The 23411-nt window shown below is 33.0% G+C and overlaps 1 protein-coding gene across 2 annotated transcripts in view; it reads left to right on the top strand.

The window, feature by feature from the left end:
• LOC100373296 (coiled-coil and C2 domain-containing protein 2A-like) overlaps positions 1 to 22198 on the top strand; it is a 38802-nt gene extending 16604 nt beyond the window's left edge. Inside the window, exons 16-38 of one of the 2 annotated variants that reach the window (XM_085493326.1) lie at positions 1443 to 1583; positions 2365 to 2521; positions 3038 to 3230; positions 4187 to 4346; positions 4874 to 4958; positions 5596 to 5749; positions 8414 to 8564; positions 9605 to 9743; positions 10276 to 10494; positions 10626 to 10718; positions 11203 to 11294; positions 11497 to 11686; positions 12255 to 12272; positions 13130 to 13239; positions 13336 to 13531; positions 14176 to 14370; positions 14931 to 15131; positions 15893 to 15982; positions 17875 to 18126; positions 18499 to 18621; positions 19065 to 19123; positions 19776 to 19953; positions 20851 to 22198. In XM_085493326.1, coding sequence (XP_085349452.1) covers positions 1443 to 1583; positions 2365 to 2521; positions 3038 to 3230; positions 4187 to 4346; positions 4874 to 4958; positions 5596 to 5749; positions 8414 to 8564; positions 9605 to 9743; positions 10276 to 10494; positions 10626 to 10718; positions 11203 to 11294; positions 11497 to 11686; positions 12255 to 12272; positions 13130 to 13239; positions 13336 to 13531; positions 14176 to 14370; positions 14931 to 15131; positions 15893 to 15982; positions 17875 to 18126; positions 18499 to 18621; positions 19065 to 19123; positions 19776 to 19953; positions 20851 to 21039 — 3385 coding nt within the window. In that variant the 3' untranslated portion in view covers positions 21040 to 22198. The remainder of the gene's footprint in view (positions 1 to 1442; positions 1584 to 2364; positions 2522 to 3037; positions 3231 to 4186; positions 4347 to 4873; positions 4959 to 5595; positions 5750 to 8413; positions 8565 to 9604; positions 9744 to 10275; positions 10495 to 10625; positions 10719 to 11202; positions 11295 to 11496; positions 11687 to 12254; positions 12273 to 13129; positions 13240 to 13335; positions 13532 to 14175; positions 14371 to 14930; positions 15132 to 15892; positions 15983 to 17874; positions 18127 to 18498; positions 18622 to 19064; positions 19124 to 19775; positions 19954 to 20850) is intronic. The other variant, XM_085493327.1, reaches the window with a different exon arrangement.
• Positions 22199 to 23411: the final 1213 nt, after the last annotated feature.

Genomic DNA, 23411 nt, shown 5'->3' with positions numbered 1-23411 from the left:
TTCATTTCATAATGATATCTTTAATTTTCTAATTTTGGTGAATATTTTTGTCATTTTTGGTAAAAAGTGATATTTTCGACTTTTTGTTAAAAACGACAAATCCAATTGCTTTGATATTACATATATAGGTACTACATGCGGACCACTCTCAAATTTGTTCATTTCATAATGATATCTTTAATTTTCTAATTTTGGTGAATATTTTTGGTAAAAAGTGATATTTTCGACTTCTTGTTAAAAACGACAAATCCGATTGCTTTTATATTACATATATAGGTACTACATGTGGACCACTCTCAAATTTGTTCATTTCATAATGATACCTTTAATTTTCTAATTTTGGTGAATATTTTTGTCATTTTTGGTAAAAAGTGATATTTTCAACTTCTTGTTAGAAACCACAATCATTTATGGTCAAAAATTATATTTTTGAATTCTTGTTGAAAACAGCAAGTCCCATTGCATTGATACTATGCATATTGTTCTTTTTCTAATGATATGATCTGTTCTTTAATCGAAATGTGCATTGCTAACAGCGGAGCTATCTCAGCCGAGAGGCTGCTTGTTGACTTCTTGTTAAAAACCGCAAGTCCAATTGCTTTGATATTACATATATAGGTACTACATGTGGACCTCTCTCAGATTTGTTCATTTTGTAATGATATCTTTAATTCTCTAATTTTGGTGAATATTTTTGTCATTTTTGGTAAAAAGTGATATTTTCTTCTTGCTAAAAACCACAATCATTTATGGTGAAAAATGATATTTTTGAATTCTTGTTGAAAACAGCAAGTTCCGTTGCATTGATACTATGCATATTGTTCATTTTCTAATGATGTCTTCTGTTCTTTAATTGAAATGTGCATCGCTAATAGCGAAGCTATCTCAGCCGAGAGGCTGCTTGTTTTTACATTGGACAAAAAAAGCATAGAATCCTGTCACTTTGTGTGTTTTTAATTACCTTTTTTGGGCTATTCTCCGAGGCGGACATCTGAGCAACCATCACGGTGAAAACAAAAGCCGTAAACTCTCAGAAAAACTGTACTTTGGGATAGTACTTGAGACTTCCCTGAACAGTGCAACAAGATTACCCCCCCCCCCCCCCCCCCCTACATGTGAAACATATATAAATTTGGTTGCTCAGGAATATTCAAAGTTGAGTTTGGTCTGTTTCCTCAACTTTAGTAGCTGTTTTCATCAGCTCTTACATTAGTGTTCCACAGCAGTTCATGCAGAGCCCATAGAAATAAATAGAACATTCGGTGACGTAGTTCTGCCCCAAAGAAAATTCATTATTATAATAATTATTACAACAAAAAGATGAAAGATGAAAAGATATGTATAGTAATAGTATTGCTGTACTTCTTTCTCACATACTTTGCGGTATTCTTGTGATATATTATATTCTCATACTCTTACTGATGTATCAATATTGATTGCAGACAAATCAGGAAGTTGAGAGACAGTGAATTGCAGAATGACAGACAACTTCTTAAAAACATATTGAAAACATGGAAGGAAATGAAAGCATTACGAGAATCACAAGGATGTGTCAACACACCATGTAAATTAACTGTCAGAAAGTAAGTCAGAGCCAAACCATCATCATAGTGCAGTTCTTAATAGGTTTGGATTGAAACTAAAAATGTTTGATGACAATCTATAAGTGTTAATGTTTTATTTATTAGAAATTTGAAATGCTTTAAAATGTTATCTAATTGCAAGCAAATTTTAAAGTAGATGTGGTTGTGAAAGAGGTTATTGAGGGCAGTGTGATTCTGCATGTTATTTACAAACTCTGCTTTACTATGAATGAAAGACTACATGTATATCGTAGTACTTAAAATAGAAGCCTACTCATGAATTGTTGTCCTGCATTACCGGTATTTCAAAAATCTGGGTTTTAAAAAGTCAAAAAATACAAATTTTCATTTGTATTCTATGGAATTGTTCTAAAAATAACAATTTAAAAAAAATTTAGGTTTAAGTTTCTCAAAATACTGTAACACACAAAAGCATGCTACATGTATTTTATGGTGCCATGGGACAATAGCTCAAGTCCATGATTATACATAATAAACCAATGAACATTGTCATGCGACTTATGACTTTCTCAAAAATTATCGTCTATCTTAACTCATTTTATTTACATAATGATGGTGACAACATGAATTGGAATTCAGGAAATACATTGTGTTAACATCTTTTTATATTACCCCTGTATTTGTTTTTTTAAGGATTGATTGTAGGGACTTCTTGTAAAAGGCTATACTTCAGACAATGATTTTATCTCCTTGCAAATATAAAAAAAATGCAATGATTATTATTGATTATTTTCTTGAATTATATTATTTATATTTTTAGGGAGGATTCCATTAAAGATGATGATATAGCTGAACGGAATAAAGAGATAGAAGATGAATTAGATGAATTGAGAGTAGAATATGAACAGGAATACAACCATCAAATGAAGCAGTATAAACTAGCCAAGGATGAGTATGATAGACATATAAAAATGAAGGTACGCATTATGCATACAAATTAACCATACTACAGTACAGTACAGTCTGAACTTGTTTTCAAAACTGCTATATATCTAGATTGAATGAAGTAATCTGACTAAATGTCTCATTGTTGACATGGGCGAATATCACAAAGAACAGGTTGAAATTATTGAAAACAATAATACTCCCTGTATTCAACCTGTTCTTTGTGATATTAAAAATTTGTTAAAAATTATTAGTTTTGATGAAAAGGCAAATACAGCTTGGAAGTTACCGGTACACCCAAAACTGTGCCTTAAGTTATTGCTTCACTACTGCTGTCATTGTATATGTGTGGTCTTGACATGTATTCTGGTATTGATTTATTCTAAGCATACATGTATGTGTATACCGGTACTATGTAAACCAACATTTTCACTACTACAAAGTTTAGTGTTTTTCACTGACTTGAGAAACTTACGAAAGTTTGTCTCCAGGCAAAAATGAATTCAGTTTAAAGTATGTGCTGATGACATTCTTCCTTTTTATGACAGGACGCAATAAGAAAGCGAAAACGAAGAAGAAAGAAGCATGGATCACAAGAGAACTTGGCGGATAGTGATGCTGGTGAATCTCAAGCAGAGGATGAAACATTAGCAGAACCACAACCACCACCATATGAGTTCAATGAGAAAGAGATTAAAATGAAAATATTTGCTAAATATAATGAAATAAGAAGGAAGCCTGGTAAGCATCTCAATGTGACTGTGTAATTCTTTAATAAATCATACAGAATTATGTTACTACATGTATGTATCTTTTTAAATTATTAGTTGATAAAATGCACTTCTGTTATATCTTGGATTAATGTTAACTCGTTGACATCTGTAGCTGGTAAACTCTGGTTATATCTAGGATTCATGTTAACTAGTTGACATTTGTAGCTAGTAAACTCTGATTATATAACTAGGATTCATGTTAACTAGTTGACATCTGTAGCTGGTAAACTCTGATTATATCTAGGATTCATGTTAACTAGTTGACATTTGTAGCTGGTAAACTCTGATTATATATTAACTAGGATTCATGTTAACTAGTTGACATCTGTAGCTGGTAAACTCTGATTATATCTAGGATTTATGTTAACTAGTTGACATCTGTAGCTGGTAAACTCTGGTTATATCTAGGATTCATGTTAACTAGTTGACATTTGTAGCTGGTAAACTCTGATTATATAACTAGGATTCATGTTAACTAGTTGACATCTGTAGCTGGTAAACTCTGATTATATCTAGGATTCATGTTAACTAGTTGACATCTGTAGCTGGTAAACTCTGGTTATATCTAGGATTCATGTTAACTAGTTGACATTTGTAGCTAGTAAACTCTGATTATATCTAAGACTCATGTTATCTAGTTGACATTTGTAGCTGGTGAACTCTGGTTATATCTAGGATTCATGTTAACTAGTTGACATTTGTAGCTGGTAAACTCTGATTATATAACTAGGATTCATGTTAACTAGTTGACATCTGTAGCTGGTAAACTCTGATTATATCTAGGATTCATGTTAACTAGTTGACATCTGTAGCTGGTAAACTCTGGTTATATCTAAGACTCATGTTATCTAGTTGACATTTGTAGCTGGTGAACTCTGGTTATATCTAGGATTCATGTTAACTAATTAATGTTCATATCTATAGGTGAACCTCGGTTATACCCTGAGTTAAGTAACTCAGCTGTGATTACACCAACTCATAATTGTCCGAAAGCAGAACAAGCAAGACGAAGAGATTTACAGAGATGTCAGTGTTTTGTCCGAGTATTATTCAATGACAAAGAAGTCTCTCGTACAACCTCAAAGTAAGTACTTAATTTTGGATGTTACTTGTAGCTGACATTATAGTATTTATAATGTCTTCACTTCAGTGAAACTATCACATTTATTGATTCAATGTAGTCTTGTAACAACAAATTTGGTAAACCTTGCATACCTTATAACACAAACTGACCCACAAATTGGGTAAGCCTTGCATACCATAGAACCCAAACTGATCCCACAAATTGGGTAAACCTTGCATACTTTATACCCAAACTGATCCCACAAATTGGGTAAACCTTGCATACCTTAGAACCCAGACTGATCCCACAAATTGGGTAAACCTTGCATACCTTATAACCCAAACTGATCCCACAAATTGGGTAAGCCCTGCATACCTTAGAACCCAAACTGATCCCACAAATTGGGTAAACCTTGCATACCTTAGAACCCAAACTGATCCCACAAATTGGGTAAACCTTGCATACCTTAGAACCCAAACTGATCCCACATATTCGGTCTGTGCATTCCATTGCATCTTCATGTAACCTGTGTATAATTTTTTTTACAGATCATTAACATCAGATTTTACAGTTCACTTTGGTGATATTTTTAATATACAAATAGTACAGTGGCCAGAAAACATCAGATTAGAAGTGAGTATCGCATGTATTGGTTGGTTAACCTGTATACATTGATATTGTACAAATTATTTCTATCCATATTAGATTGTGTAATCAGCAACTATTTGTGATGTTTACACACTATATAAAGTTGTGTTAACAAATATATTTAGTTTGTATTCTTTGACGTATGACATTGTATGTTCCATATACCCAATGAAACAATAACAGTATTCACAAGATGGGTGACCATGCCAAGCATTTCTGTAGATTGAGCTATGATTAAGTATTCAGCATCTTAAAATATCTATCAGGTCCATTGTGAAGCATTCCTTGTAGGATTCATTTGTGATTAACTGCTGTCTTTTATGTGTTCCTGTGCCATTAGATTCCTTTCTTTTTAACCATTTCACCATAAGTTCCCTCTTTTCATCACAAATTAATTCACAATATAGTCTATTTTATAGTCTGCACTTTTCTTTAGAGGAATTGGCACAAAATAAGACAATTTTTTGAGTAAAAACTTATAGATTAATTTTGTCTGTTGGTTCCAAAATTAGGGTTCATTCCCAGAAATATTAAACTGACACACAGGCTGGCCTAAAACAAATTATTTATTTTTATTTCAATTTTATTGTAACCATGATTATCACTTAACAATGCATTATAGGTGGTGGAAAGCAGTGGATTTTCAAGTACAGTTTTAGCTCAAGTATTTATAGCTATTCCTGATGCACAAGTGACCTCAAAAAATGTACAAATTGAAGAATTAGAGTTCAGTAGTGATCAGAAAGTTGCATTCAATCATCAAGGTGTTGGTAGTGGTATGTATTTATTTATTAGTTCTTAATATTTATTGTGTCTGTGTGTCCATATATGTAAACAATAACTGTATAGTACTGCCATATTTAGTATGAAAGTTTTACTAATGTAGAAGCCTACTAATGAATCCAAATACTCCAATAAATTGTCCTTCCTGGCAATGTAAGGACTTGATAAAAGTTGGGGGCTCACCAGTGACCACCCTAACTGGTATTTTAGTGTATATTGGCCATTTTGTCAGTATTATAATGTTTTTACCATAGGTTTCTATGGAAGAGAAGTTATGGTGACAATAAAAATTATATATTGTGAATGATGGGGTACTTGTTGTTGCCTTCAATTATTTCAAAAATCTGGGTATAGCTCCAGCATTTTCACTTTGGTATTAATTACCTAATTTGCATAATTAATTAATTTTCAGCATTTGATAAGTAGTGAGCATTACATTTCAATGAAACTTGGTACTTACATACTCAAGGACTATGCAGAGATTGATTGTTTCCGATAAATATTTGTGCATATTAATCACCTAATTTGGATAATTAGTTAATTTTCAGCTTTTCCACGGTACTCGTAGATTACATAGATTTTCTCAAGTACTAATCATCACATTTCAATGAAACTTGGTACATAGATCCTTTAGGACTATGCTGAGACCTGATTAGTTTTAGGGTAAATAATTGTGCTTATTAATTACCTAATTTGCATAATTAATTTTCAGCTTTTCTACTGATATCTAAAGTACTAATCATCACATTTCAATGAATCTAGAATTATGCAGAGACCAAATTAGTTTTTGGTAAATATTTTTGCATATTAATCACCTAATTTGCATAATTAACCAATTTCCAACTTTCACACTGATATCTCAGGTACTAAACATTACATATCAATGAATGTTTGTACATGGATGCTGTAGGACAATACACAGACCTGGATAATTGTGTGTTAAAATCTGTACATATTGATTACCTAATTTGCATAATTAACCAATTTTAAGCTTTCACACTGATATCTAAAGTACTAATTATTCCATTTCAATGAAACTTAGTACAAAGATGCTCTAGGACAATGTACAAACCTAATTAGTTTGGGGTAAAAATCTGTTCATATTAATTCCCAAATAAGCATAATAATTCATAATTTTTTGGTTCTAATCACATTTCAATTAAACTTGGAAACATAGATTTTCTGTTACATTGCACAGACCTCATTAGTTTTACAATCAAATCTGTTCATATTAATTTTCTGATTTGCATAATTAGTTTTCAGCTAAGTAATTTCGAATTATATTTAATGTGTCTCCAATACTCTCAGCACATGGGAGTTCTTTCTAAGCTTTCTTTGATTTTTTTAGCTCCGCTGTCGACTTTGTCGAGCGGAGCTTATCATATGAGTGATTGTCCGTCGTCGTCGTCGTCCGTGTCAATGTTTTACTTTTTCGACTTCTTCTTGAAAACTACAAGCCTAAATGCTTTGATACTTGGTGTATATGTACCTTGGGTAGACCTCTCTTAGGTTTGTTCATTTCATGTTGATATCTTTAATTCTCTAATTTTGGTGAATATTTTTGTCATTTTTGGTAAAAACTGATATTTTCGACTTCTTGTTAAAAACCGCAAGTGCAATTGCTTTGATATTACATCTATAGGTACTACATGTGGACCTCTCTCAGATTTGTTAATTTTGTAATGATATCTTTAATTCTTTAATGTTGGTGAATATTCTTGTCATTTTTGGTAAAAACTGATATTTTCGACTTCTTGTTAAAAACCGCAAGTCCAATTGCTTTGATACTACATATATAGGTACTACATGTGGACCTCTCTCAGATTTGTTCATTTCGTGATGATATCTTCAATTCTCTAATTTTGGTGAATATTGTTGTAATTTTTGGTAAAAAGTGATATTTTCGACTTCTTGTTGAAAACTGTAAGTCCGATTGCTTTGATATTACATATATAGGTACTACATGTGGACCTCTCTCAGATTTGTTCATTTTGTGATGATATCTTCAATTCTCTAATTTTGGTGAATATTTTTGTAATTTTTGGTAAAAAGTGATATTTTCGACTTCTTGTTGAAAACTGTAAGTCCGATTGCTTTGATATTACATATATTGGTACTACATGTGGACCTCTCTCAGATTTGTTCATTTTGTGATGATATCTTCAATTCTCTAATTTTGGTGAATATTTTTGTAATTTTTGGTAAAAAGTGATATTTTCGACTTCTTGTTAAAAACTGTAAGTCCGATTGCTTTGATACTATTCATATTGTTCATTTTCTAATGATGTCTTCAGTTCTTTAATTGAAATGTGCATTGCTAACAGCGGAGCTATCTCAGCCGATAGGCTGCTTGTTTAAAATTGTGAGTAGGCATGTACCTTAAATTAAAGATTATATAAATGTATGAAGAAAATTACTGAGAATTTATCTTTTTTGTATTTATTTATTCATTCGACGTGCATCATGATGAGAAACAAAACTTTTTTTTACACACATCCTTTTACTTGACATTTACTTGTCTCTGACTCTATTGATGATTTCAGTGTATCCTGAGATTTACGGATTACATTTCAGCTCTAGAATTTACATTTTTATTTATTAATCATTGACCTTGCTTTACATGTTGTAATATTTATGATATATTACTTTAATTACAGGACATGCATTTAAAATTGGTGATGAGAACAATGCACAGGAATATACCTTGTTAACATCTGGTAGTTTAATGTCTAGTGTATCATGGGGAGTAGGAGATGATGGTAGTCCACTCATACCACCTATATCACAGACTACAGCCTATTCTATGGGGTATGTAAATATCAACTACTCTACTATTAGTACTATATGTGCTTTGATATGAACATTACAGGTGTGGAAAATAAGTTGTATTTTAAATAATTCAGTATACACATGCAATTATTTTTTTAGATGAGGATGTGCTTCTTATAAACCAAATACAGTATTCATTATACTGTTAGTACCAGTGAAAGGTTCTGATGTGATTAAATTGTTTTTTATTGAGTTCCAAGCAACTATTTGCTGAAAAAAATAATCCAAGGAATGAAACAGGCTATTCCTAGACTTATATTCATATAACAACTCTTTGAAAAAAAGTATGCAGTCCTTGTGATTTCTATCTTTCTGTAATTTGAAGACATGGTTGAATCACTATTTTGCAATGTCCTTCAATCTGAATTATATATGTGAGCCTGCTTTGTTCTGGCCTTGTATAATACAGTCTTCAGTACCAAATTTCATTATGTACAAAGCTTGCCTATAACATGGAATATACTGAAGTCAAAAATTAAGTAAATATGCTTGTCTCTAATGATATTATGAGATTTTCATGAGAATACTGCAAAGTATGTACAAAAGCAGGCGGTGATTTTATACATCTTGTACTGCCTACTACATCAGATATGTTTGAAAATAAAATTCCTAGTGAGAATGTACAATTACTATTCACCATAACAATGTTATTCTGATCACACCTTAAAGTTTGACAGTGCAGTTTGGTTATCAACCAACATAGAAGATTATGACCATGTACTGCTTAAGTGAATGCTCTGTGGTATTCTTGCAATAACCTCATATTTGTGCGGATTTGCCCTGCAAAATACCCATATTTCTTTGTAAATAGAACAGCTGACTGAAGCAATGCTATCCACAAAAAGGTCTATTGGTTACTGTGAGTCTATGATTCTCATAGTTTGCTGAACCTGAGGCTTTGAAAAAATAATTAAAATGAGTTGAGCACACCGCTGTTAGTAGGAAAACACTGATATATGTCAGTAATGAACAGATGGAATACTTTTTGTGAGATTATCAAGTTTTTTCTTCATCTACAGTGCAGTCAAACAGTATGACGCATTAGCTGCTATTGGTGCTACTGGTATGGTAGATATGGAAAAATTATCACAATGGATTACCGAGTCAAAACTGGATCCAAATGATCCAGCTAATGCTGCATTACTGCATATGATTAAGGTAATTATCTCAAAGGATTACTGAATCAAAACTGGATCCAAATAACTCGTTATTTATATGGGAAATTACACATAAAATCGTCATTGAGATGACAACCATTTGACAATTCACCCAGGGACCCAGTAATTGGGATGTTTGCTTGACTGGATTTCAATAGATGAGCTGAGCATAACCCAACTGCCATAATTGTTGTCTATCAACATCGATGACAGAGCGGAGCTGTTTATATACATGTAGGTGATTGTCTGTAGTACATCTGTCCGTCAAAAAAGCAACAGAGCTATTTCAACCATTTTATCACTTGTTCACTTGCAGTATCTAGCATATGTACTATGCTTTCAGTGTCTATATTTTGATGATGGCCATTATAAATTGGCAATAAAAGCAACGTAAATGTTTTATTAAATCACAATTCAGAGGAAAAAAAAGATTGATAGTCACAGCTAATGCCACTTGAAGGTAATTACCACAATGAGATTAACTTGAATCCAAATTGCTCATCTAATTTTTCTGTCATTGTTGTTTTTTGCAGTCTGTTAGTGGTACTGATGCATATGGTAAATCCGTGAAGTTACCATCTTATTTCCGACTGGAACAGCTGCAACAGGAATTTAATTTTGCCACCGATGATGAAATAGCCGAGTCTAAAAGGTTCAAATTAATTGAGTTGCGACAGAAAGAAGTCGCTGAATTTCGGAATTACACTCAAATACCAATAAAGGAGAAAGAAATACCAGCTGATGTATTTTTGGTAAGTATGGTCTGGTGTATGTGCTACATGGCCATAATGTTTTTTATTGGTTCATGTTGTCTTTCAATTTCAATGTAGCATATGATATTCATACACTACATATTTGCTTAAGTTGTCTCATTCTTTTGTAGGAGTATGAAAAAAAGAAAAAAGCTGAAGAGGAATTGGCAGTTGGTGATGACAAGGATCCACATAGGGCTGCTGTTGCAAGGTTCCTTGGAAAGGTAATCACAATCAAATTGAATCATGCCTTACTCTGTGGCAATGTATATAGGCATATCATGCTTGAAGCTTGAAGCGACACAGTCATTGTACAATGCATGTTCATATGCAATGTAAACAATAAATTTCTATGTGTTGTATACATTGCATGGGACCCATATTGTATATGATGCATCACAACGAATTAAGTTGAGCATGTTAATAACAAAATGATTGAATATCTTTCATATAAGGATTCAGAAGTAGATACTTGACACCAACTCTTTATTTAATCATGTGTCATATATAATAGGAGGACTACTTTAAACTATAATTCACTATAATTTAATGTGCTGTAAAATTGCACCACTGTGTATTACATCATAATTAGTGTGAAGTCAAATTGTTTGTACAGTGATCCCTCGCTAACTCACTGGTGTCAGGATCCAAGCAAAAAATTAAAAAAATTAATCCATTTATGGTGTGTAATTATTTAATTTGGTGTAGGTACGTGAACAAGTGATGGCTAGATTCCGTGCTGCACAGCACCAATACACATGGCTAGATGTAGTCGCAGAAGAACCAGTACCAAATATTACGTGAGTATACATTAATTGTAAAATATTATTAGAAATTAAACTTTCTCTGTTTCAACCCTTGTGTGGTCAAGACAATGTTTAAAGTACATTGGGCTTAGAGTTAATGTAAATGGGCAGGTAATATTGGCTAGAGCATTCCTTGGGCAAGATTGAGAATACCTGTATTACTTAATTTTTAATAGTTTTATGTGTAACTCTTCAGGTTGTTATCTGCTAACTTACTAAAATTAGCAGAACCAAGACGACCTCTAAAACCTACAAGAAAAGAACGGAAAGTAGTAACTGCTCAGAGCTTGGGTCAAGCTGATGTCAAAGTACTTGTTAATATAGAACGAGCATTTGACATTCCAGTCAGGAAGGAATCATTGACTTTGACTGAGTTAACAACTGCAGTAAGTAATTACCTTCCTTCTTGTGTCATGTGACTTGTGTCATACGAGTCTGTGATATGAATCTGTAAGAGATCATATTGACCATGTTTGTGGGTGCTTTAATACTGATATTGACAATAACTCAATAAGACAAACTGGTTCACATGTAAAACTTTAAATGATATTTCTGTAGTATTTGTATTGTAGTATATGTTTCAGTTCTGTTTATTAATGATTTCTTGTCTAATTCTCAGTAAAGCAGACCCCCACCCTCTCCAAAAAAAAAACTTGCTCTGCATTATTTTCAAGGCTAAATGTAAGAGTGATAGTAATATCCATGAAGTAACATGCATACTAAAATGCCATATAAATTCAGTTATTATATTTATGTATCTCACAACAGTGCCAGAATCATCAGATTTTAGCAGAATCTCACTGTGCCTCCTTCCCTCCTCAAAAACTTTACAGTTATCAAATCTGCAGAGCAAGTTATGTTTTGGGTTTGGTCTTAAGAATACCACACCTTTCCATACTGTGCACATATATTAAATATTTCTTGTTTTTCTCTTTTTCTTGTGCAATCTTGCAGCTGATTACACCAGGACAGGTAACTTTAATGCACTAATCATTAAAAAAATCAGATGATCCTGGGTTTCTACTAAGGATAAAATAGTTCTAGCCATATTTGCTAATACTGCATTGTTTTTTGCAGTCAATTTCAAACTTATTTAGCCACTTCATAGATTGGGAAAAATTAAAATCATGAATTTGTCAGATTTGTGTAGGATACTGGAAAATGCTGCTGTAACACACATTGAATTACATGTAGAAATATATTTTTTTACATTTACATTTCTGTGGTTATATGCTTTAAAATGATCACAATTTTTGCAGAATAATTCATGATTTGAAATTAGGCATTAGTGGCAAAAATGATACAAAATAAATGAAAAAAATCTAAATAAAATTTGCCAATAATGACTGGCTAAGTTTTAGTGGAAGCCCAGAACATCTGATTGATGCAAAATTTGCATCACAATTTTTGAGTTAAATCATTGATAATCATTGATTCTCATAAATTTGACAGAAAAAAATATTGCCATTTTTTAAGCGCTTTCAGTTCATTTTATTTCTCTTTATCTATCTTCCTGTTTAAAGTCCAATGATCTATTCAATGGCTGTTTTCCATATCTTTATAGCCATTCATCAGTACTTAGCAATTAGCATGTCACTTAGCATTGTGTGAAATTGCTTTATTTAATTATGCATGTTCAGGGCCAATGGTGGTTGATATAGTACTAATGAAAAATAATGGAGTGATGTCATCCAAAGCCAAATATAGCATTATACATGTTCAGGTCCAATGGCATGTGATATAGTACTAATCAAATGTAAAGCAGTGATGTCATCCAAAGCCAAATATTATATTATATTCTTTATTTATGTATTGTTTTTTTTTTAAAGATAACTGTGAGACCATTTGTGGAGTGTGTGTTTCAACGCAACACAAAACAAACCAGTGTTGGTGAAGGTCCTAACCCTAACTGGAGTGAAGAGCTCTGTATGTCTTTCAAGTAAGTGCTGTTGTTTTATATTTGCATACTGCTCACTTGAAATGAAAAAAAACATGTCATGAATATCAATGTGTCCAATATTTTTGTTATTCACAGAGCACCAAACAATGATTATTCTTCAACCTCTCTTCAGACATGTAAAGATTTACTGTATGTAAATTTATTTGATGAAGTAGTTGTTGATATGTTAGATGATGATAGACAAAGAGCTACTAATGTCCATCAGAGACTTGAAAGAAAATGGTTAGGATCACTGAAAATACCATTTTCTACAGTCTATTTCCAGGGACAGGTAAGTTATAAATCAGTCTAACATTTTTACATATTGTAGTGTTAGTGATGATTGTTCCTCATTGCATGTTACTGCATCATTCATATCTTGTTTATCTTGTTATAACTGTCAAATGACTGCCAATAACCCCAGAAACTACAAGGATGTGTGACCTTCAGGGGTCATGTAAATTACCAGGATGTGTGACCTTCAGGGGTCCTGTAAATTACCAGGATGTGTGACCTTCAGGGGTCATGTAAATTACCAGGATATGTGACCTTCAGGGGTCATGTAAATTACCAGGATGTGTGACCTTCAGGGGTCATGTAAATTACCAGGATGTGTGACCTTCAGGGGTCATGCAAATTACCAGGATGTGTGACCTTCAGGGGTCATGCAAATTACCAGGATGTGTGACCTTCAGGGGTAATCATTAACCATTTCAATACCAATTTTGCTGACATTAAAATTGGGGGTTGGGGTTCATTCATTATATCATTATTTAAAACAAAATAAGCACAATGTAATTCAAAAATAGTTAATTCTAAGTACAAAGATGGTACATCTGTTTATCGTTTTCAATTTATATTTTGGTTGAACTGTTTCTCTGGATATTATTTTCAGATTCTTTTTCTTCATTAATGCGTTTTATTATTTGGTTACAGATTGAAGGTAATTTCCGTCTGGAAGCCCCACCAATACTACTAGGCTATCAGAGAGCTGGTCCCCTGTCAGCAGCCACTACAGTGCCTTCACCTTATGGTGGTGCGCCATCTAAAGTTGAATCTGATAGTACATATTTACAGCTATTTATAACAATAGAACCAGCATTGTCAACACCAGATCCTGTCAAAGAGAAGGTCAGTTTAACCACGGTTATTTTTAGTAACTGTGGTTTAACATATTGTATAGGATTATGTCTGAAAACAAGGACTTATAATTTCACCCTTTGTCACACATATGCACATGAATATACATAATCAATTTTAAAATGGCCGAATGGTAGCCATTTACGTACTGAAAATGCATCAAAATCAACCATTTCTGTCATACTGGAACCAAATCTACATATCATGTTCAAGCTTTACATAGTTATCAGACATCATTTCACAAATATACATGTGCATTTGTTTCACAGTCCCATTTAAGGTGGTCAAATAGCAGCCAAAATATTGATACAAGAATGCTTAAGGAGCAAGACCTAGGCTAAATTGTTGAATTTTGTAATTTTTTTTTTATTATTAGATTTATTGTACATCAGACTCAAAATCCTAACAGGGAAATGAAGTCAATAAATTAATAATTATATAATAATATGTACATCCAAGCAATACATTGCTGTAGTAATTTAATACTACTACTATATGTTGTATTTTACAATGTATACATGTATCTAATATTTCTGTTTTTTTATTGTCAGTTTGACACCACAGAAGATGAGAAGTTACTGAACTTTGCTGATGTGTTTGCTGATGGAATTCAGAAAAAACATCCCAAGCGTGAAATAATTACAACAGTGATGGACATCAATGCAAAATCAGTGTTTGTCACAAGATATTTTAAACCACTCAAGCCACCAGATGAAGTTCTCAATATGGAGTCTAATCCTCTCAAACAAGCTGTAAGTGACTTTAGTTTGGCATGGAATGTATCAAGACTTCATATCACCAATTAATTTGCATTTCTAAAAATACATTTCCAATAGAAATGCATATAACCACCAAATCACATTTGTGGTATACTGAGTCATTAAAATATTACCTACTGTGACTGTAATTTACATATTAAGATCATTAGTAGTGTGGTACTGTTCTGAGGTGTGTCTACGACCAAATTGAGTAATATTTGAATGATCCAGTTTATAGTTAGTGCAATTGTTTATTTACATGCGCTTCTATTGGAGTTGCGCTGCTGATAAAAAAAATATAATACATCTCACCAAAGTCGGTGTGAGCATTGGCCCTCTGGGTCTACACATTTAGTGATCTCCAGTACAAATGCACATTGCTTTGCTGAAAAGGGTAACCATTACCGGTATATACACATGTATGCCAATCTTTGTGTTGTGTTTCAACAAAGGATATATTTCACTAATAGTTTTGTTGTCAAATTTATTGTAACACAAATTTCTTACATTCTTGCACTGTATTTTGAAGTATTTCTTTAAAAACTCTGAATTCAACATAACTTCATCCTACACCCCTCAAAATAACTAGTCCAGGAATTGAATCTTTCGGAAGTTGTATGCAACCTGTTGAGACTACAAGTAAATCTGTTAGGAATCCATAAAAATAGACAAAGCAGACAAAAACACATCTACCTATCAGTACTAGCCATCATAATATCATATTTATCAATAATTTGTATTACTTTTGCTTATAGGAAGCAATAGCTCGGTTTGTATCTTTGATACCATCTGTATCAGACAGTGTAGAATTCCCTGGTATGTGTGATATATGGAGTACTTGTGATGTAAGTATACATTTTAAACATCATTCATCATCATTGCTAATGTGAATAGAGATACTCTAATATGAATGGAGATACCCTAATATGAATGCAGATACCCTAATATGAATGCAGATACCCTAATATGAATGCAGATACCCTACTATGAATGCAGATCCCCTAATATGGAGGCAGATCCCCTAATATGGAGGCAGATACCCTAATATGGAGGCAGATACCCTAATATGAATGCAGATACCCTAATATGGATGCAGATACCCTAATATGGATGCAGATCCCCTAATATGCAGGCAGATCCCCTAATATGGAGGCAGATACCCTAATATGGATGCAGATACCCTAATATAAATACAGATACCCTAATGTGAATGCAGATACCCTAATATGAATGCAGATACCCTAATATGAATGCAGATACCCTAATATGGAGGCAGATACCCTATTGTGAATACAGATACCCTAATGTGAATGCAGATACCCTAATGTGAATGCAGATACCCTAATATGGAGGCAAATACCCTAATGTGAATGCAGATACCCTAATATGGAGGCAGATACCCTAATATGGATGCAGATATTCTAATATGGAGGCAGATACCCTAATATGGAGGCAGATACCCTAATGTGAATACAGATACCCTAATGTGAATACAGATACCCTAATGTGAATACAGATACCCTAATGTGAATGCAGATACCCTAATATGAATGCAGATACCCTAATATGGATGCAGATTCCCTAATATGGAGGCAGATACCCTAATATGGAGGCAGATACCCTAATGTGAATGCAGATACCCTAATATGGAGGCAGACACCCTAATATGGATGCAGATACCCTAATATAAATACAGATACCTTAATGTGAATGCAAATACCCTAATATAAATACAGATACCCTAATGTGAATACAGATACCCTAATATAAATACAGATACCCTAATGTGAATACAGATACCCTAATATAAATACAGATACCCTAATGTGAATACAGATTCCCTAATGTGAATGCAGATACCCTAATATGAATGCAGATACCCTAATATGGAGGCAGATACCCTAATGTGAATACAGATACCCTAATGTGAATGCAGATACCCTAATATGGAGGCAGATACCCTAATATGGAGGCAGATACCCTAATATGGATGCAGATACCCTAATATGGAGGCAGATCCCCTAATATGGAGGCAGATCCCCTAATATGGAGGCAGATACCCTAATATGGAGGCAGATACCCTAATATGGATGCAGATACCCTAATATGGATGCAGATACCCTAATATGGAGGCAGATACCCTAATATGGAGGCAGATCCCCTAATATGGAGGCAGATACCCTAATATGGAGGCAGATCCCCTAATATGGAGGCAGATACCCTGATATGGAGGCAGATACCCTGATATGGAGGCAAATACCCTAATGTGAATGCAGATACCCTAATATGGAGGCAGATACCCTAATATGGAGGCAGATACCCCAATATGGAGGCAAATACCCTAATGTGAATGCAGATACCCTAATATGGAGGCAGATACCCTAATATGGATGCAGATACCCTAATATGGAGGCAGATCCCCTAATATGGAGGCAGATCCCCTAATATGGAGGCAGATACCCTAATATGGAGGCAGATACCCTAATATGGATGCAGATCCCCTAATATGGATGCAGATCCCCTAATATGGATGCATATACCCTAATATGGAGGCAGATCCCCTAATGTGAATGCAGATACTCTAATATGGATGCAGATACCCTAATATGGAGGCAGATCCCCTAATATGGATGCAGATACTCTAATATAGATGCAGATACTTTGTGCAATACCGCAAAAAAAGTTATGGTGACAATTGTGTAACAATAAATATATATGTGATGTATTTTTTCAACAGCAATTTCTGCAGATGTTACAAGGTGATGAAGAAGAGCATGCTGTGTTGCTATGCAACTATTTCTTACATATTGGAAAGAAGACATGGTTATTAGTAGGGTCAGCTATACCTGAAGGAGCCACTACTTATGTATTAACTAAAGAAAATGATACTACATTCTTGATATGGAATGCATCTACTGGTGAACATTACCCACAATATGATAATTTCTGTCCTTTCAAAAGTGTTGGATGTCTTATCAATAAGGACAATGTAAGTAGGAAAATTATACATAGATTGTTTTGTTCTACATGCATTATACATGCATTACAAGCAGCAGGAATGAATATTATGCAAATATCTCAAACCAAATTATTAGTTTCTATGTGTGGCATATCTCATGTACTTGAGTTCACTGCAGCCAGGTTTTCGTACGTGCCATATTTATTCTATTAGAAGAAGTGCACAAAAATAGTATGCTGGATCATTAAAATATGACTTATATTAACTGTAGAAACAATTCTGTAATTTATGCAAGCATAATTATGTAATACGGTGTTACATGTAATATATAGTTTAAAAATTTATGGATTTCCAGTTATGTATCTATACTTCTGTGTAAGCTAGACTGTGTTTGTATTACAGATCTGGGCCAATATTCAGCCTAATGATGAACCATATAGAGTAGATTTTGATGTGTCTAAAAGTAGTATGTGGAGACCTTTGTTCAGTAAAGGTTATTCAAATCCTAACCTTACCAGTGTACAAGTAAGTATTTATATTCATATCAAATATTATCAATCATTCAACTTATTAAATGAGAAATACTCTCACTATTTTGCTTCAAAAGTAGTACTTAATTGTTAATATAGACTCAAATCAACTTTTATAAAATGGTTCATTTTGGAATTTTCATATTTAAAACAAAAATTCATAATTTCTGTATAATTCAAGACAATCATGAGTACCCATTATATGGTGATATGTTCGCCATATATGTACCCAAACAAAATCTTTTCATCATAGAAAGCAATCTTCATGGTAAAGTACTCCAAAAATCATGGTTTTTGACATATTTTTTGAGCAACAAACAATAAATATAGTCACAAATCTGGTGATCAGGTGCTTTCACTGGTAGCCAACTATGGGTATAATAATTTATCTGTGATTTGCCCACATTGTCATATCGATATACATTTTATAATCTGTAGGTAGATGAGTTAAGATACTACCCAACTGATAAAGGATATGTTGCAGAATTAACTGACAAGTAAGTCATCTATTGCTGATCTTTACATTACTACATTAGTAAATGTATACTGTATCGTAGCTCTAATCATAACATTGAATGAGTCAGGGAAACAATTTGTTATGTCAATAAATAAGTCAGTGAGACAACAAAGCAACTAGCGATGTCATTGAATGAGGCTACTTGTGATGTCATTGAAACATCTAAGGATGCTATTGAGTGAGTGAGTCATTGAGTGAGAAAACTTGTAATGTCATTGAGTGAGAAAAGTTGTGATGTCATTGAAACATCTAAGGATGCCATTGAGTGAGTGAGTCATTGAGTGAGAAAACTTGTAATGTCATTAAAACATCTAAGGATGTCATTGAGTGAGTCAGTCATTGAATGGGAAAATTGTGATGTCATTGATACATCTAAGGATGCCATTGATTGAGTGAGTCATTGAGTGAGAAAACTTGTGATGTCATTGAAACATTTGAGGATGCCATTGAGTGAGTGAGTCATTGAGTGAGAAAACTAGTGATGTCTTTGAGCAAAGCAACCAGTGTTGTCCTTGAGTTAAAAGTTGTAATAACAACATTTTCCTGTACCGGTAACCGATGTATAGAAACAAGTACATTGAGTTTATGTGCCATTATTTGCAGTGACATTCTTTTGTTTTCTTACCTTTTAGAATTGAGAAGAAATTACGTGAGAAATTAATGGAGTGGCGTCCAAGACACATCACACGATTCAATAGATACTGTACACAAATATTTCGAAATTTGTTACGAAAGTTAGAATTACAAAAAGGGAAAGTTACCATAGAAGAGCATAGAGCAGAGTTAGACCAAGTATTAGGTTCTTATACGGTAAGTAATTAAAATAACCATCAATATATGAATATTCAAGCTCATCATTGAGGTTATTATGAGTATACTACAGTGTATGCCTAAAGAAAATTGTGTGATTTTATTGAATTTCTCACTTTCTCAATGCTTACCCTAATCTATTACGATAGACCTTTTCCTGTTTGTAGTTCTTATTTAATAGTCTCTGTTTTGGATGAAGCACATCAATTTTCATTACCATTTGATAAAGTATGGCTGACTAGTGGCCATTTTGGTTCTCATTGCTAAATTCTGATATTTAAAGCTGTCAGGCCATTCCTTAAAGATGACCAATGAAATTTTATTTAAACTTTGTGTCATGATCATGCATATTTGGTTACAGGTTCATCATATTTTTTTTTTATATTTTCGAACAAAATGGTCAACTGGTGGCCATTTTGTTTTTTCAGTCATGTTCATGCTGGTTCATCACAAATATATTGCCTGATTCAGTTGAAAGTTTGCATAAGAGTAATATACTCTTGGGTAATATAGGTTGTGTTATTTTGTGATTCAATCAAATTTTTCCAATTGAGGGTCATTTTGTTTAAAAACATGAAATCACAGTTCTATTTCTCAGAAATGAACAGGGTGATTTCATTTAAACTTTGTATCATGAACATGCATATTGAGTTACAGTTGTATAACATATTTTTTCAAAATTCAAACAAAAGTGGCCAACTGGTGGCCATTTTGTGTTTTTCAGTGACATGTATTACCTTGGCAACAGAATGATTCATAATTTATACCACAATAACCACTATGCAGAGATTGATGTGATTCTATCCTCATCACATGCTACATTATACAATAATTTTCAGAGCAATATAATTTTTCTGTTCATGTGTAATGCAATTACTTTATTTTTCTTTTTTCTAGATGTGTGGCTTTCCCTTGAATTTGACGTATACTGAGATGTTGCCAATCATTGATACAGTATACAGTACAGGTGTTCATGTTAATGAATCACCAGACGTAGAGTTTGCATTAGCTGTACACATACATCCATATCCAAATAATATACTATCTGTATGGATATATATTGCAGGAGTTACAAGGAAAAGATAAATCTTGATGAATCATTTAGTCAGTGACACTCAACATTTATAAATTTACAAAAAAACAAGATCTATGGCAAGTGTTCATAGACCCAAGCTTGTATATATAATTAGAAGACAGGTTAGAGCATACAGGTTTGTATGAATCAGACGACAGACCTAGTCAGTGACAATGTACTCATTGACAGTTTTCTCACAAAATGCAAAATAATATTTATAGATAACATTTTGATAATTCATATTATTACTTGTACCAAGATATTGTGTTTTGATGAGTTGATCATACTTTCAGAATCACTATGAACAGTGCTCACAGCTGTGTGATCTTGGCACAGTTAGATAGATACTTGTATGATAGTTTATTCAGTTTTGGGGCAGGATCATATGCCTTCTCATGCCAGATATAAGACTTTGTTTCAGTCAATCAGTTCGCTAGATTCAAACTAACCATGTTATAATCTATATCTATATTACAGAATCAAATGTAAAATCACAAAATCAACCTTCCTTAGACTTTATTTCCATTTAAATGTGCTATTTTTAATATAATTCAGCTTGAGGCTGAATTTAACACTTCATATGTAGGTGTATTTTTAATTTATGCAAGTAAACATATTCACACATTCCATGAGATAAATACTGTTTTATTATTATTGAAAAAAACCCCATATCAGTATGTGTTTTTGGAGTACAAAAAATAATTTATACCAAAAACATATGGTAGTGGTTTTATTTGCGCTGAAATAGTGGTCACTATAATTGTACAAATTATAGATAGTTTGTAGATATGGTGAAATATTTGTTTTAATTGTAATAATTATGTTTTTCTTAACACTAGAATATGAATTACTGAAGTATGGTGTAAATATATAAGATTCAAACATATTATTCAGAGAGAAATATGATGTAGCTATACATGTATAAGAATGCCATTGATGTACACCTGTAAATACTGTAACTTATCACCATATGGTAATGGTAATATAATGTTATCATTCTTATTGTAGATATTGTATTGATAATTACATTTATAAAAGTAATTTGCTGATATTCAATAGTTGTATTTTGGATAATTTATTTTTAAACAAATTTTTAATAAACTTCAATGATTGATGTAGTCTTTTTCTACTCAGCAAATCATTTTTAAATAAAAAAATTACCGATTTCAATATGGTTTTCCAATTTCCAAGTTTGTCTACCCATTATACCCAGATCAGGTGATATATCCAGTAGAGTATTTAAGGCTGGATTGCTCATCATGTCACTGTCTTACCCGCTATAGTATCTCAGGTCAGGTGACCCATAATACCGCCTCTTTACCCAGTGAAGTATCCCAGATCAGGTGATCCATCTTAGTACATCTTTATTATCTGAGACTGGGTTGCCCATTATGTCTCTTTACCAAATGGAGTATCCCAGATTAGGTGACCCTCTTTATCCCAGATTAGGTAATAGCACATCTTTATCCAGTGGATTATTCAAGGCTGGGTTTTCCATCATGTCACTGCTACAGGGATAACATAAATACTTGACAAAGAAGGGACTGAACATCATTAATGCGACACTACATGACATAAAGATGGAACTACATAGCATAAATACGATTTTGCATAACATAAATATGGGACTGTATAACATAAATACGATTCTGCATGACATAAATACGGGACTGTATAACATAAATACGATTCTGCATAACATAAATACGGGACTGTATAACATAAATACGATTCTGAATGACATAAATACGGGACTGTATAACATAAATACGATTCTGCATAACATAAATAGGGGACTGTATAACATAAATACGATTCTGCATGACATAAATACGGAACTGTATAACATAAATACGATTCTGCATAACATAAATACGGGACTGTATAACATAAATACGATTCTGCATAACATAAATACGGGACTGTATAACATAAATACGATTCTGAATGACATAAATACGGGACTGTATAACATAAATACGATTCTGCATAACATAAATACGGGACTGTATAACATAAATACGATTCTGCATAACATCAATACGGGACTGTATAACATAAATACGATTCTGCATGACATAAATACGGGACTGTATAACATAAATACGGGACTGTATAACATAAATACGATTCTGCATGACATAAATACGGGACTGTATAACATAAATACGATTCTGCATAACATAAATACGGGACTGTATAACATAAATACGATTCTGCATAACATAAATACGGGACTGTATAACATAAATACGATTCTGCATGACATAAATAAGGGACTGTATAACATAAATACGGGACTGTATAACATAAATACGATTCTGCATGACATAAATACGGGACTGTATAACATAAATACGATTCTGCATAACATAAATACGGG

Source organism: Saccoglossus kowalevskii, chromosome 18, assembly GCF_978046115.1.
Source record: "Saccoglossus kowalevskii chromosome 18, keSacKowa6.1, whole genome shotgun sequence".
NCBI classification, from domain to species: domain Eukaryota; kingdom Metazoa; phylum Hemichordata; class Enteropneusta; family Harrimaniidae; genus Saccoglossus; species Saccoglossus kowalevskii.
The sequence above is the reverse complement of the archived record's forward strand: the minus strand, read 5'-3'. Positions and strand labels throughout refer to the sequence as shown.